The sequence below is a fragment of the Rhagoletis zephyria genome, unplaced genomic scaffold (assembly GCF_001687245.7).
Source record: "Rhagoletis zephyria isolate East Lansing unplaced genomic scaffold, Rhagoletis_zephyria_1.1 Rzeph_scaffold_00962, whole genome shotgun sequence".
Classification (NCBI taxonomy): Eukaryota; Metazoa; Arthropoda; class Insecta; order Diptera; family Tephritidae; genus Rhagoletis; species Rhagoletis zephyria.
In genome coordinates, this window is record NW_016158046.1 from 57,897 (window position 1) to 68,982 (window position 11,086).

The following is an 11,086-nucleotide window of genomic DNA, read 5'->3' on the forward strand; positions in this document are numbered from 1 at the left end:
CCTTAAGGAATCGAGATAGATATAGGCATACATATGTATACTCTTAAAGGGCAAAACTGAGTGCATGGTGGTTTTTGTGAAATATTTGCAAGGGTTAGTTTTTTTCATAAACATGGTTCATGAAAAGAACGCAGATAATCATTCTCTAATCGACAAGAGGCATGTTTCCCCAACCACTCTTTCAATCCAAAATAAAAATAAAAAGTATTTAAGAGGCTACCATATCGGTACACAAATGAAGATTTTATTTACTGATATATGTAAATAGTTTCGCTACAGGACAATCGCATTACAAACTTAAAAATGTTGGAAATTCTATGAGTTTCAGTGTATGAAATTTTATGATTTCATGTAGCAGCCAATTGACAACACCATATCACACCATCCGGTTCAGTTTTAATTAATTAAGTATTGCACTCGAGAAGTGTCACACACTCATCATTCCGAGCTATGACACACACATTCCGCACACGTACTGAGCAAGATTTATAACAGCGATCTCGTTGCAGTGTGTGCTACACTCTTCACTGGTTCACTCACTCTCTCACTTGTTTCAGATGCTTCCCAAGCGCAGGCGTCACACGTCACATCAAATGCTTGAATTGACATAAACAACTTGCCGTGGAATACGCCAATTCTCGCCATAAACTAATTAACGTCCAAAAAAATTGTTTGCCAAATTAATTTGCATGCCTGCACATACATCTATAAAAGCTTCCCAGCGCCAAAATCGCTTTTCATTTCGTTACGGGTGCGGTTGATGTAGATTAGCTGTGCTATCGACTTCGCGTGTGTGTGCATGTGCGTACTGGAATAAATAAAGGTTTCTGCGAATTGACTTTCGGTGGTGCTCAAATAAAAAAACGGCGGCTTCATTCCTACTGTCATTCGACGCTACATTTAATCAAATGGGAATGTGGTTTACAATGCGGGTGACACGTAAAATTCGATACGGCGTTGGATTGCAATTCCAATCGATGGTTGGTGTTATAATTTTATTCTCTAACAGTATATGTGGATATTAATTAATATGTTGTTGTTTCCCCTCCCTATTGTCTCAAACTAACAGCTACTGCATTTCCTGGTGTGCTGTGTGTTCTGTTGTGGTATTTTTACACAATTCCAGCCTGCAAAAGCGGCCATTAGATCAATTGATCGTGATGCGCACACTATTTACTACACAAATCGGGCGCCAAATACACGTGGCGACTTTCATTACGAGTTTCAAACATCCAACGGCATAACTACAAAAGCAGCGGGAAATGAGCACGGTCACAGCGGCGTGGTGCAATATATTTCACTTGAAGGTATTCCCATCACGTTGACATACGTGGCTGATGCCAATGGCTATCATCCGAGTGGTGATCATATACCCAAGTTGCCGGAACAGGTGCTGTCGTCGTCGTCGTCTTTGTTGAACTATAAACGCCAACAACGAACTGTGGAAAATCAGAAAAACCAAAATGATTGGCCTATTTATTACGAAATTTAAAGGAAGTAAATAGTTATGTAATGATAGGAGAAATATCGCACATTTAATAATAATATAACGGAAGTATTTCAAAATTTCAGTTGGTATATCAAAAGACAAATAGAAAGAGCATATCTTTGCCATTTTTTAGGACTTTTGTCATCTGTTAGGCCGAACACATTCTCCTTTATCTAACTTAATAATTATTTGATGGAATCTCCAAAAAATTTAATTTTGAATTACATCTCTATATTATTAAACGTGCGGTATGTATATCACCAAGGAGTACTAAGAGCACTAATTAGAAAGAAAACTATATTTTTTCAAGTAACTATGAATTTTGCAGAAACTCAGAAGCAGATTTCAAGAATCACGGACGTTTCATATGAGCCTGCTAAAGGAATTAAGAAGCGAAGTTCGTAGTTTGTTATAGAAATAAATTGTGTTAATTTATCTCCTAAAGGTACTCAATAATTACATTTAGTACATAGGTATGTATGTATTTAGTTGTAAAAAATTTAAATTCTGACTATAAGCTAATAAAATGATTCTTAACAAAAAAAGGACGAAATTGTAAGAAGCTCGGCTCCATTGTGTCTATGTGTATTTCTATGCAACTCAATTATAAATATAGCTACATACATATGTATGCACAGATTTTATATCTACCTTACAGTAATATTACATTACATAATGATTAAAAATAAAATATATATTTTCTCTCATACATACATACATATGTACATTCAACAGTCAACTTTAAAGTCTACTGCTATGAGAAAGCTACAATCGAGCATGTGATTTATTTTCGAAAATCTGGTTATAGTTAAGGGGTTTATGGCAACATACATACATATTTATTTCCCATGTCACCGTATGTGCTGCTGAATAACCGGACCAACAATCGCCACTTCAACACTTAACTAACTTTTGCTGAAGAAATTAGCAGTAGAAAACCAAGGAATATAGCAAAGCAATTAACTCACTAAATCTTAAAGAAATAATAAAAAAAAAATCGATGGAGTAATATTTTAGTTTGTATTGTTGTGTGTGTATGTATACAATTATGTAATTAGAAGATTTTTTTTGTACAAAAAATTGTGAAATGCATATAAATGAGCAGCTTTTAGCTTTGCTAATGTCATAAAGAAGTTAGAAAATTTTAAGAACTGAAGTGCTTCTGTGCCACTCATTCACTTCACCTATTTTTAACCGACTTCCAAAAAAGGAGGAGGTTATCAGTTCGTCGGAATATATATTTTTTTTTTATGTATGTTACCGCATAACTTTGGACCATATATATATATATATATATATAAGGACGTGAACCGAATGAAAAATTTGGTCGGTTCGGTTCATTGGTTCGAACCTTTTTTGCACTTTTGGATTGGTTCATCAAAGCGGTTTTTTGGTCTTTGAACCGGGGTTTCGGTTCGGTTCAACGGATCGAAAAACAAAAAAAATAACGCGCAAGTTTAAGTGTCAATTGTCAAGTGCAACAACGCGCAAGTTTAAGGGTCAAGTGTCTGTCAAATGAGATGGGTTGCCTTTACATTTGATATTGTCACATGGTAAACAAACATGGTAGGTATTACCATGTTTAACAAAAAGAAAAAAGTGGGTACATTTATCTATTGAAAATTGGTTGAAACGAACCTTTAAACCTTTATAGAAAGTGGTTCGGTTTTCGGTTCGGATCAAACATTTGTGGAAAATTTCGGTTCGGTTAATGGTTCAGTTAATTAATAGAAAAAAAGCGGTTTCCCGGTTCAAAACCGGTTCGGTTCAAAACCGGTTCACGTCCCTGATATATATATATATTTTCTTATATGGGAGTTGAAGTCGGTTTTTTTTTGCTAAAAATTACTTGTTTTTTTTTGCAATGGGATCACAAAACATAATATACTTAAAAAAAAATGTAGTTACTGCATACTACTCACCACATCTTAAAGTTCTTGTTTGCAATCTCCCGCAACTCTCATATATATCCATCGGAGCTGTTGTTGTATAAGTTTTAAATGTGTAGCATCTTTCTGAATACAGACATCAACCAATTAACCGAATGACACTAGGAAAGCGTTGAACTGAAAAAAAATAATAATAAGCGTGTAATAAATTTGTTGGGCATTCCCCAAAATAATTACATCTATATATGTCGTAAATTTATGTAGTTTTTAGAAACTCACCTTTTTTATTTATTTTGCATTAGCTGGACCAGGTGGTTTCACCTGATTTTGTTTGTGACAGCTGGGATTAGTTATCCATAATGTAGGTTGTTTGCCATATCTTAAGTAGCGGTGGAAATGTACGCTGACTTTGTCGAATCTGTAGTATAACTTCCATTCGTTTCTCTTCATCGTATTGAATGAATCCTTATCTACACGTATCGTTACCACTTGTTTTTCATTCTCTTCGCGTTCATTCACAAATTTCCACACTTCAGTATTTAAATCTTCATTTTGTGCCGCAATCAAGGCCAATGTGCGCTCGAATTCTTGGCCAAGGCTCTTCGGTAATGCGACCGTCAAGACGTAAGCGTCTGGAATTACACGTTCTTGACTTGCGATCAAATCAGGCCCTGCCCACTCTGGCAGCTTGTTAACAATATCTTTCAGCCAATTGACCGTTTCTTCATTTACACAGTCGAGAATTAATGCACCTGGCCGCAGATAAGAATATCCGAATTGGATCTTTGCATCTGCACCTTTTGCGATTTCCGCTGAGATAGCCTCTTCCAGCCGTGCTAGCGATGGCAAATCAAGCATTTGATCTGGGAAGTCTTTTGGATGCACAGCAATTCGATAATCTTCATTGATTTCAGGCTTTTTTAATCCTCGCCGTCTTTGTCGTTGCTTGTGGTTTTTAGGCTCTTCTTCAACTTCCCTCACCAAAAACTCTTTACCCCACTGCGGCTCAAACTCAACGGGTTCGGTTCTCTGTTCCCAAGCTTTTTTGCAAGCGGCTTTAGGATCAAGACCCTCCTTCAAGAAGCGCAGGTACCATCGCACTCCATCCTCACACAAGCCCTTCAAGTAAGGATCATCTGCGGATGTTTTACTCTCATCACCACCTTTTGCCGTTTCATCCAAAGCTGCTTTTTTCTTTTCAGGTGCGCCGCTGCTTTCTGTGGCATTTCTCTTTTGCGGTGTAGTCTTTGCTTCTTGCGACGCACCACCTGGCTTCGAACTGGAACTATTCGTTGGTCTTCTTGCTGCTACACTAGCCTGTGGTCTAGCTGCAAGTCGGCGCCTAGCATTTCTGGCAGCTGAGCGCCTGATGTTACTCCTCTGTCTTCCCACTCCTCCTCCATAGCCATTTGACGAGTCGCCAGACCTTATCAACTGACCTAATAGTTGTGTTAAAACTTGTTGGTTTGAATTATAATTTGAATATTTAGTTGTCTTCATCTTGTTCGTACGACCACCTGCCCGACGGGGCGGACGCAGTGGTCTATGTAATATAAAGGGGAATTCAAACGGTACACCACGGCAGCGCCCCATGCCGCAGCAAGGCCACAGTTACTCCCTGAGGCGGCCCGGTGTCAGGAAGGCGCCGTTATAATACAGCCGATGTGGTAAACCCCCTGGCTGCAAACCCTCCAATAGGCACGGTGTCGCTTTACACCCTGGATTAGGGGGTCGGCAGTTCTTGGTCATCGTTCAAAAGCAGCCCGAACCAGAGGAATGGAGTGCACTCGCCCAGTACTCGGAGGTAAAGAGACGATTACACTACCACCCGCTGATAAGGTCTGATTAATGATTCGACTAAGCCCCCGCACCAACGACAAGGTGCCTGCCATCGCGGGGGAAAAAAAAATTACTACGCTTCTATCCCTCACTCAAAAAATGGCAAGTGTCTCTACAACGGCAACCTAACCTACAAACGTTTGCTACGTTGGCAAGTTTCCGTCAAACTAAAACACTTTCTGGTTAAAATGAGACAAAATTAAAATTTTTTATTAATTATTTAGACACGCATGTACATATATATCATCATCGCTACGATGTCAAACTACAGAATTTTCAAAAATGCTTTCACATTTACATTACCTTGCGCATACATATAGAATCATCGAATTTCTAGTCTTAGAAGCGGAGTCGAATCCTACACTTTTCTAATGACAATAACATTTTTTACATTTTTTTTTTTGCTCTCCTGAAAAGTACTCATTTTCACAATTCGATAGTTTATCATGGTAGCGACGATATATGTGCATATAGTTTTTCAGGGCTATCACAGAACCCATCGTAGAAAATGTACGAATTCGAATGCCTGCTACGAATACGAAAAAATTGCTCTCAGTGAATCCGAGTGAGCTCGAAAATATCGTTGCCAGCTTCGAAATCTGCTAGTGCAAAGGAAACAATAGACATTTATGTATTCCATTTTGCTCACTCTGCCCCAGCAGTCGCAATGACCCACGACAGTCGGGTCTGCGTAACCGGAACGACCCAGATTTATATCTGGCCAAGGACTGTCACTCCAGCAACACTCCCCAAAATGTCTTTGGGGAATTTGTATGCTGCTACAACAACAACCGAGTGAGCAAAGCACTAGACTGCCAATTGAAAGACCCGAGTTCGAGTTCGAGTCCGAGTTGTCGGGCAGCGGAGCTTTTTTTCTCTTTTTATTTAATTTTTATTTCTTTTTTTTAATAATTTTTTTTTAGTTTAGCTTTTATTATTTTAAAGACAAAAATATATATTTTTTTAAGTTAATTTTTATGATATTAAAGTAATTAGGTTTCTTTCCTAATAAATTGTTAAACTATTATTTCCTCGCTTCATAAAAAATATTCATTCGTCTAGCAGAGGATGTAGGCTCTCTACGGATTTCGAATTTACGTTGGTAGCCATTCGGATTCTGTGATAGCACTTTCGTAGATTTCCCAAAAATCGAAGCCACGATGTATTCTGTGATAGCCCTATTTAAAACGTAGACTTCAATAATGAAGATCATTCATTTGGAGAACTCAACTGAACTAGTAAAATATATAAATTGGAAACGCCCTAAAAATACACCAACTGAACTTATTTTTTACCATTTTCTGTTAATAATTCCCTAATTTTAACTTTTCTGTCTAATATTCCTGGATATGTTGCAGCAAAATTCAGCGGCTAAAGCTCTACACTTTGTTCCCGACAGATAATATTTTCAAAATATACATAGCATGAATTAGGTTAACCAATGGAATTAAACTACAGCAATTTACTTCCAACTCCTTAAAAAAAAAAACTGAGTCTTCATTTGCTTTAAATTCCGTAAATAACAAAAACTTCTTTTAGATGGTTCCTTTTATGTATCGTCTTCTGGTAAGATATACTTTATTGACGCAGGCGGTATACAAACTTTGTATTAATTAGAGTGTGCTTGATGTATGTATGGTATGACAAAGAGCTGCACGAACAGCTTTGCACAGCAAAAACTTACTATTGTACAGGTATAATTTAAATAATTTAAAGTAATTACTTGTATGATAATTTCCGAAACAATTGACATGATTATGAAAGTTACACACCAATTAATTCGTCAGGGTATTCAGCTCAGCTCACGAAATGTATAAATTTCCCTGTTTTCGTCGACTTCTTGAATCCCCATTGACGATTGTTGCTGTTTGCCAATGCCTTCGGAGTGTTTTACCGTTTGTTCTTTGCTAAAGCTACTGAGAGAGTTTTCCATTAATCGTATTTAAACAGCGCTTAAACGTCCAACTGCAAAAATTATTAAAAAAACAACAACGGAATAATCAATAAAAAGTTTTAGGAAGCGCATATGAGTGCCAATATATTTCTAACAGATTTTTGTTTATAGTATAGAAAGTATGTCCAAATATACATATAGGCGTACTTTAAGTGCGAACGAAAGAATTTTAAAAAAGGTGCGCTCCAACAGACGCGGTACTACCGCTGCGGTTGAAAAATTTACAATTGTTCCCACGACAGTCGGGTCTATGATCCAGATTTATAAGTGGCCAAGGGCTTTTTCGGAAATTTGTGTGTTGTTACTGCAGAAATTTACCATATGCGGTCAATAAAAAACATTGCGGTATATGGGAGCCTCGTTGTGGAACGCTGCGATCGAAAATCAAGGTATGATCAACTTTTTCGTGGTAGAGTTGTACACATTTGTTTGACTGGCAGCCAAATTCTGAACTGGATTTATTAATTTAGCAAGGGAAACGTTACCCATATTATACGATTTGAAGCATCCGGATAATAAAAATTGCCAGAATTATGAAGCATGGAAGATAATAAGTGCCGAGTTGAGTGAAAAAATTTGGTAACGTTGAAAATCTATGCAATGCATACCGCAGTGTACGGTAACGAATCAGTTTGAGGGCCTCGCTCTTTCATTGTTACCGCATCAAATATGACTTATACCGCAGCGGTAGTACCGCGTGTACTTTAAGTTGCCGCTCCAATCTAATGGATGACTTGGATACAGGATAGAGGTAGTCACTTCAATGATATCGCTACGCAAGGATAGGTAAAATGCAAATAGGAAACTGGGAGGTCGGTCTTAATGACTATCGAGAGTTAATATCTACAAAAGTAAAAAAACAAAAAATAATAATAATAAATTATGTACTTACACATTGGCCGCATTGCCCAGCTGAGTGTTGTAAAATATTCGATATGATCAATTGTTGAGGATAAATTTCATGGATGATAAGAACTCAAGTAAGAATGCAGATACCGTATACTGAAAAAAGATAAAAGTTAATTAATTAAAAAAGATAAAACTTAATTAATAAAGAAAAGCAAAATTGGCAATTAGCAGTTTACATACAAATTGGGAATATAGGTAAAACTTTGCAAACCACTTACCGTTTTTATTTGCTGATTACAGGAGCTGGCGGTGGTGAGGGTGGGTGGTCCTCCTCTGCTTCAGCAGTTGTTTCTTTTTCGCCTTCCTCAGCTTGTGTTTCACCTTCTTTGCCTTCATTGTTAGTCACCGCGGCTTCTTCGGTAAGGCGTTTACTTAGCGCAAACCGTACATAGCGGGCAAAATTTACATCAATTACACCAAATTTGTAAAATATCTTCCACCTCTTCTCTTTAATAGCCGCATGCGATTCCTTGTCAATGCGTATGGTGACAACTAATCTATCACCATCTTCGCGCTCATTCACCCATTCCCACGAATCGGTGACTAAATCGTCATTTTGGGACTGAATTAGTGCCAAGGTTTGATCGTAATCTTGGCCAACACTTCTTGGCAACGAGATAGTCATTACATAAGCATCTGGAATGTTTTCTTCATTACAAATTACCAATTCGGGGTTTTCCCAGTTGGTCAATTTGGGGATGATATCTGTAAGCCAATCGGCGGTTTGCTGATTTAGGCAATCTAATATAAGCATGCCCGGCTTTCGAAGTAATCTTTCAAATTGCAATTTCGATTCGGCGCTACTGTTGGCAACCTCATCGATGATCAGTTCTTCGAGAGACGATAGATCTTCGGGATCCAACATGTTTTCGGGAAACCCTTTCGCGTAAATTGCAACGCGAACGTAATTTTCTACGCGGGGAGGTCTTGATCTGGCATTCTTCTTTGCTGCCCCTTCATTGCCAGCGGTGAATGGCTTGTTATTATTCTCAAAAGCTATCTTGCGGGCTTCTTCTGGTTTCAGCCCTTTCATCAAGAAATGTTGGTACCAACGCCCACCAGTTGGTGTCAGCACCCTTCTAGGCTCTGCAGCGGCTCCGCCCGTCTTATTTCCTTGAACGGACGTTGGTCTAGCATTATTCGCACTGATCTTAGCTTTTGTTGGCGCGGGAGAAGGTTCGGGCGCTCTACGTTTTTGCGCCTGCACAGGTCTTGAAGCGTTGCCTGAAGCAGAAGCACCACCGCTGCGATTATTTCTCGATGATAGTGGTGCTTTTGTATCGCTTAAGCTTCGTCTGGCTGGCGTTGAATTCGACGGACGACTACTACCACGCGGCGGTGCCGCATTGCGGTTGCTACGATTCGCGGCTCCACTAACCCACGTACCGCGTGAACGACCACCCTGAGGTGACGGACCACCGCCAAAGCCACCATCGCCACCAAAGTTATCACTTTGTGAATAGCCACCACCGCCAAAACCACTATTGTTCATTCCCCGGCTCGGCTGCATGCCACCAAAGCCACCTTGGTTGCCTCGTGACATAAAGTTGTTCCCCTGTTGCATCCCACCGAAGTTATCATTCATACCACCACCACCACCATAACCGCCTCCTCCACCCCCGCTATTATTCATATTCATTCCCCCACCACGTTGCATCAGTGGCATAATGTTGCCACTGCCACCACCACCCCCACCGAAACCGCCGCCACCTCCACCTTGATTCCAATCATTAGGCGCGTTTCCACCCCAACCTCCACCACCACCTCCTCCACTACTCGGTCCCATTGATGAACTACCATAATTGCTCATGGGCCCACCACCACCACCGCCACTAACTCCACTACCTCCTCCTACTCCCCCTCTGTTAAATCCAGTCGGTGAGGTGTTTCTACCCCTCACCAGCTGACCTAACAGATCGGCCAAAGCCCTCTCGTTTGATTTATAAGTGTTATTTAAGTAAGTATTTGTATTCATCTTGGTCGTACGACCACCTGCCCGACGAGGCGGGCGCAGTGGTCTAAGTAATATAATGGGGAATTCAAACGGTACACCACGGCAGCGCCCCATGCCGCAGCAAGGCCACCGTTACTCCCTGAGGCGGCCCGGTGTCAGGAAGGCGCCGTTATAATACAGCCGGTCTGGTAAACCCCCTGGCTGCAAACCCTCCAATAGGCACGGTGTCGCTTAACACCCTGGATTAGGGGGTCGGCAGTTCTTGGTCATCGTTCAAAAGCAGCCCGAACCAGAGGAATGGAGTGCACTCGCCCCCAGTACTCGGAGGTAAAGAGACGCGATTACACTACCACCCACTGATAAGTTCTGATTTATGATTCGACTAAGCCCCCGCACCAACGGCAAGGTGCCTGCCATAGCGGGGGAAAAACTAACTTTTATTCTAACTAATCTCAAGGATGCCAACTTAATTTAAAATGAGTTTGATAAACAACCTATACGGTTGATTTAAATGGCAATTAAGGCAAAAATTATGCTATTCCTTTGAGCTTAAATTTCTCGCAATGCAAGGCAGTGAAATCATAGCAGAATTATTTTCTAACCCCCTTTTATCAGGGCCCTATGCAACTGAAATCTTCCGAAGTCATTTATGTGATCGTAGTCTACCAAAAAGTGAACTTAAAAAGCGAGAGTGAAATTTTTAAGTATAAGAACTCAGTTACTGTGATTTTACGTATTGCCATCCATGCTAGCTTTGGAGAAGCAGAAAAACTAACTGACCATTTTCACTTTTTAGCAATTAGGTTTATTTAATTAAGAATTTTATATGCATTTGTAATCCTTACATTGCACCTTGGCTTTCTAATTTTTATCTTTAAAATTTGATTACACTATTAATGTTTGCTTATTTCCGTTTTTTTTTTTTTAATAAAAAAAATCCAATCAGCTAAGTAAGTTGCTCTAACAACCAGTGGCCGGTCACTCAAGAAATTCCGCCAGGGTAAATTGATTGTATTTTAATGTTTATAGAAAGCCTATCAAATTGAGGAAAC

At 39.6% G+C, this 11,086-nt stretch overlaps 3 protein-coding genes across 5 annotated transcripts; 1 reads left to right on the forward strand and 2 right to left on the reverse strand.

The window, feature by feature from the left end:
* Nucleotides 1-207: 207 nt before the first annotated feature.
* On the reverse strand, nucleotides 208-5,294 carry LOC108362210 (uncharacterized). Of its 2 annotated transcripts, none has more exons than XM_017615087.1 (3): nucleotides 3,659-5,294; nucleotides 3,412-3,558; nucleotides 208-1,439 (listed from the first exon to the last, which is right to left on the reverse strand). In XM_017615087.1, exon 1 carries the CDS (start codon nucleotides 4,969-4,971, stop codon nucleotides 3,667-3,669), a length of 1,305 nt encoding a protein of 434 aa, XP_017470576.1. In that variant the 5' UTR covers nucleotides 4,972-5,294; the 3' UTR covers nucleotides 208-1,439; nucleotides 3,412-3,558; nucleotides 3,659-3,666. The 2 variants fall into 2 exon arrangements, with proteins under 2 accessions (XP_017470576.1, XP_017470575.1); XM_017615086.1 differs by having other exon boundaries at nucleotides 3,412-3,555; nucleotides 3,658-5,294.
* On the forward strand, nucleotides 1,067-1,492 carry Cpr78Ca (Cuticular protein 78Ca; the record flags this gene model as incomplete). The annotated part of the gene is made up of 1 exon (XM_017615122.1): nucleotides 1,067-1,492. A coding segment is annotated over one exon (426 nt), but the record flags the coding sequence as incomplete, so codon positions are not given.
* Nucleotides 5,295-6,760: 1,466 nt separating the features above from the next.
* Nucleotides 6,761-10,453, reverse strand: LOC108362215 (eukaryotic translation initiation factor 4B2-like). Of its 2 annotated transcripts, XM_017615093.1 has the most exons (4): nucleotides 8,299-10,453; nucleotides 8,064-8,173; nucleotides 6,990-7,182; nucleotides 6,761-6,900 (listed from the first exon to the last, which is right to left on the reverse strand). In XM_017615093.1, exon 1 carries the CDS (start codon nucleotides 10,146-10,148, stop codon nucleotides 8,304-8,306), a length of 1,845 nt encoding a protein of 614 aa, XP_017470582.1. In that variant the 5' UTR covers nucleotides 10,149-10,453; the 3' UTR covers nucleotides 6,761-6,900; nucleotides 6,990-7,182; nucleotides 8,064-8,173; nucleotides 8,299-8,303. The 2 variants fall into 2 exon arrangements, with proteins under 2 accessions (XP_017470582.1, XP_017470581.1); XM_017615092.1 differs by having other exon boundaries at nucleotides 6,761-7,182.
* Between the last annotated feature and the right edge of the window lie 633 nt (nucleotides 10,454-11,086).

What these genes read in the sequence shown, in the direction of transcription:
- LOC108362210 (XM_017615087.1), bottom strand. Translation starts at nt 4,971, where the DNA reads ATGGGGCGCTGCCGTGGTGTACCGTTTGAATTCCCCTTTATATTACAT.
- LOC108362215 (XM_017615093.1), bottom strand. Translation starts at nt 10,148, where the DNA reads ATGGGGCGCTGCCGTGGTGTACCGTTTGAATTCCCCATTATATTACTT.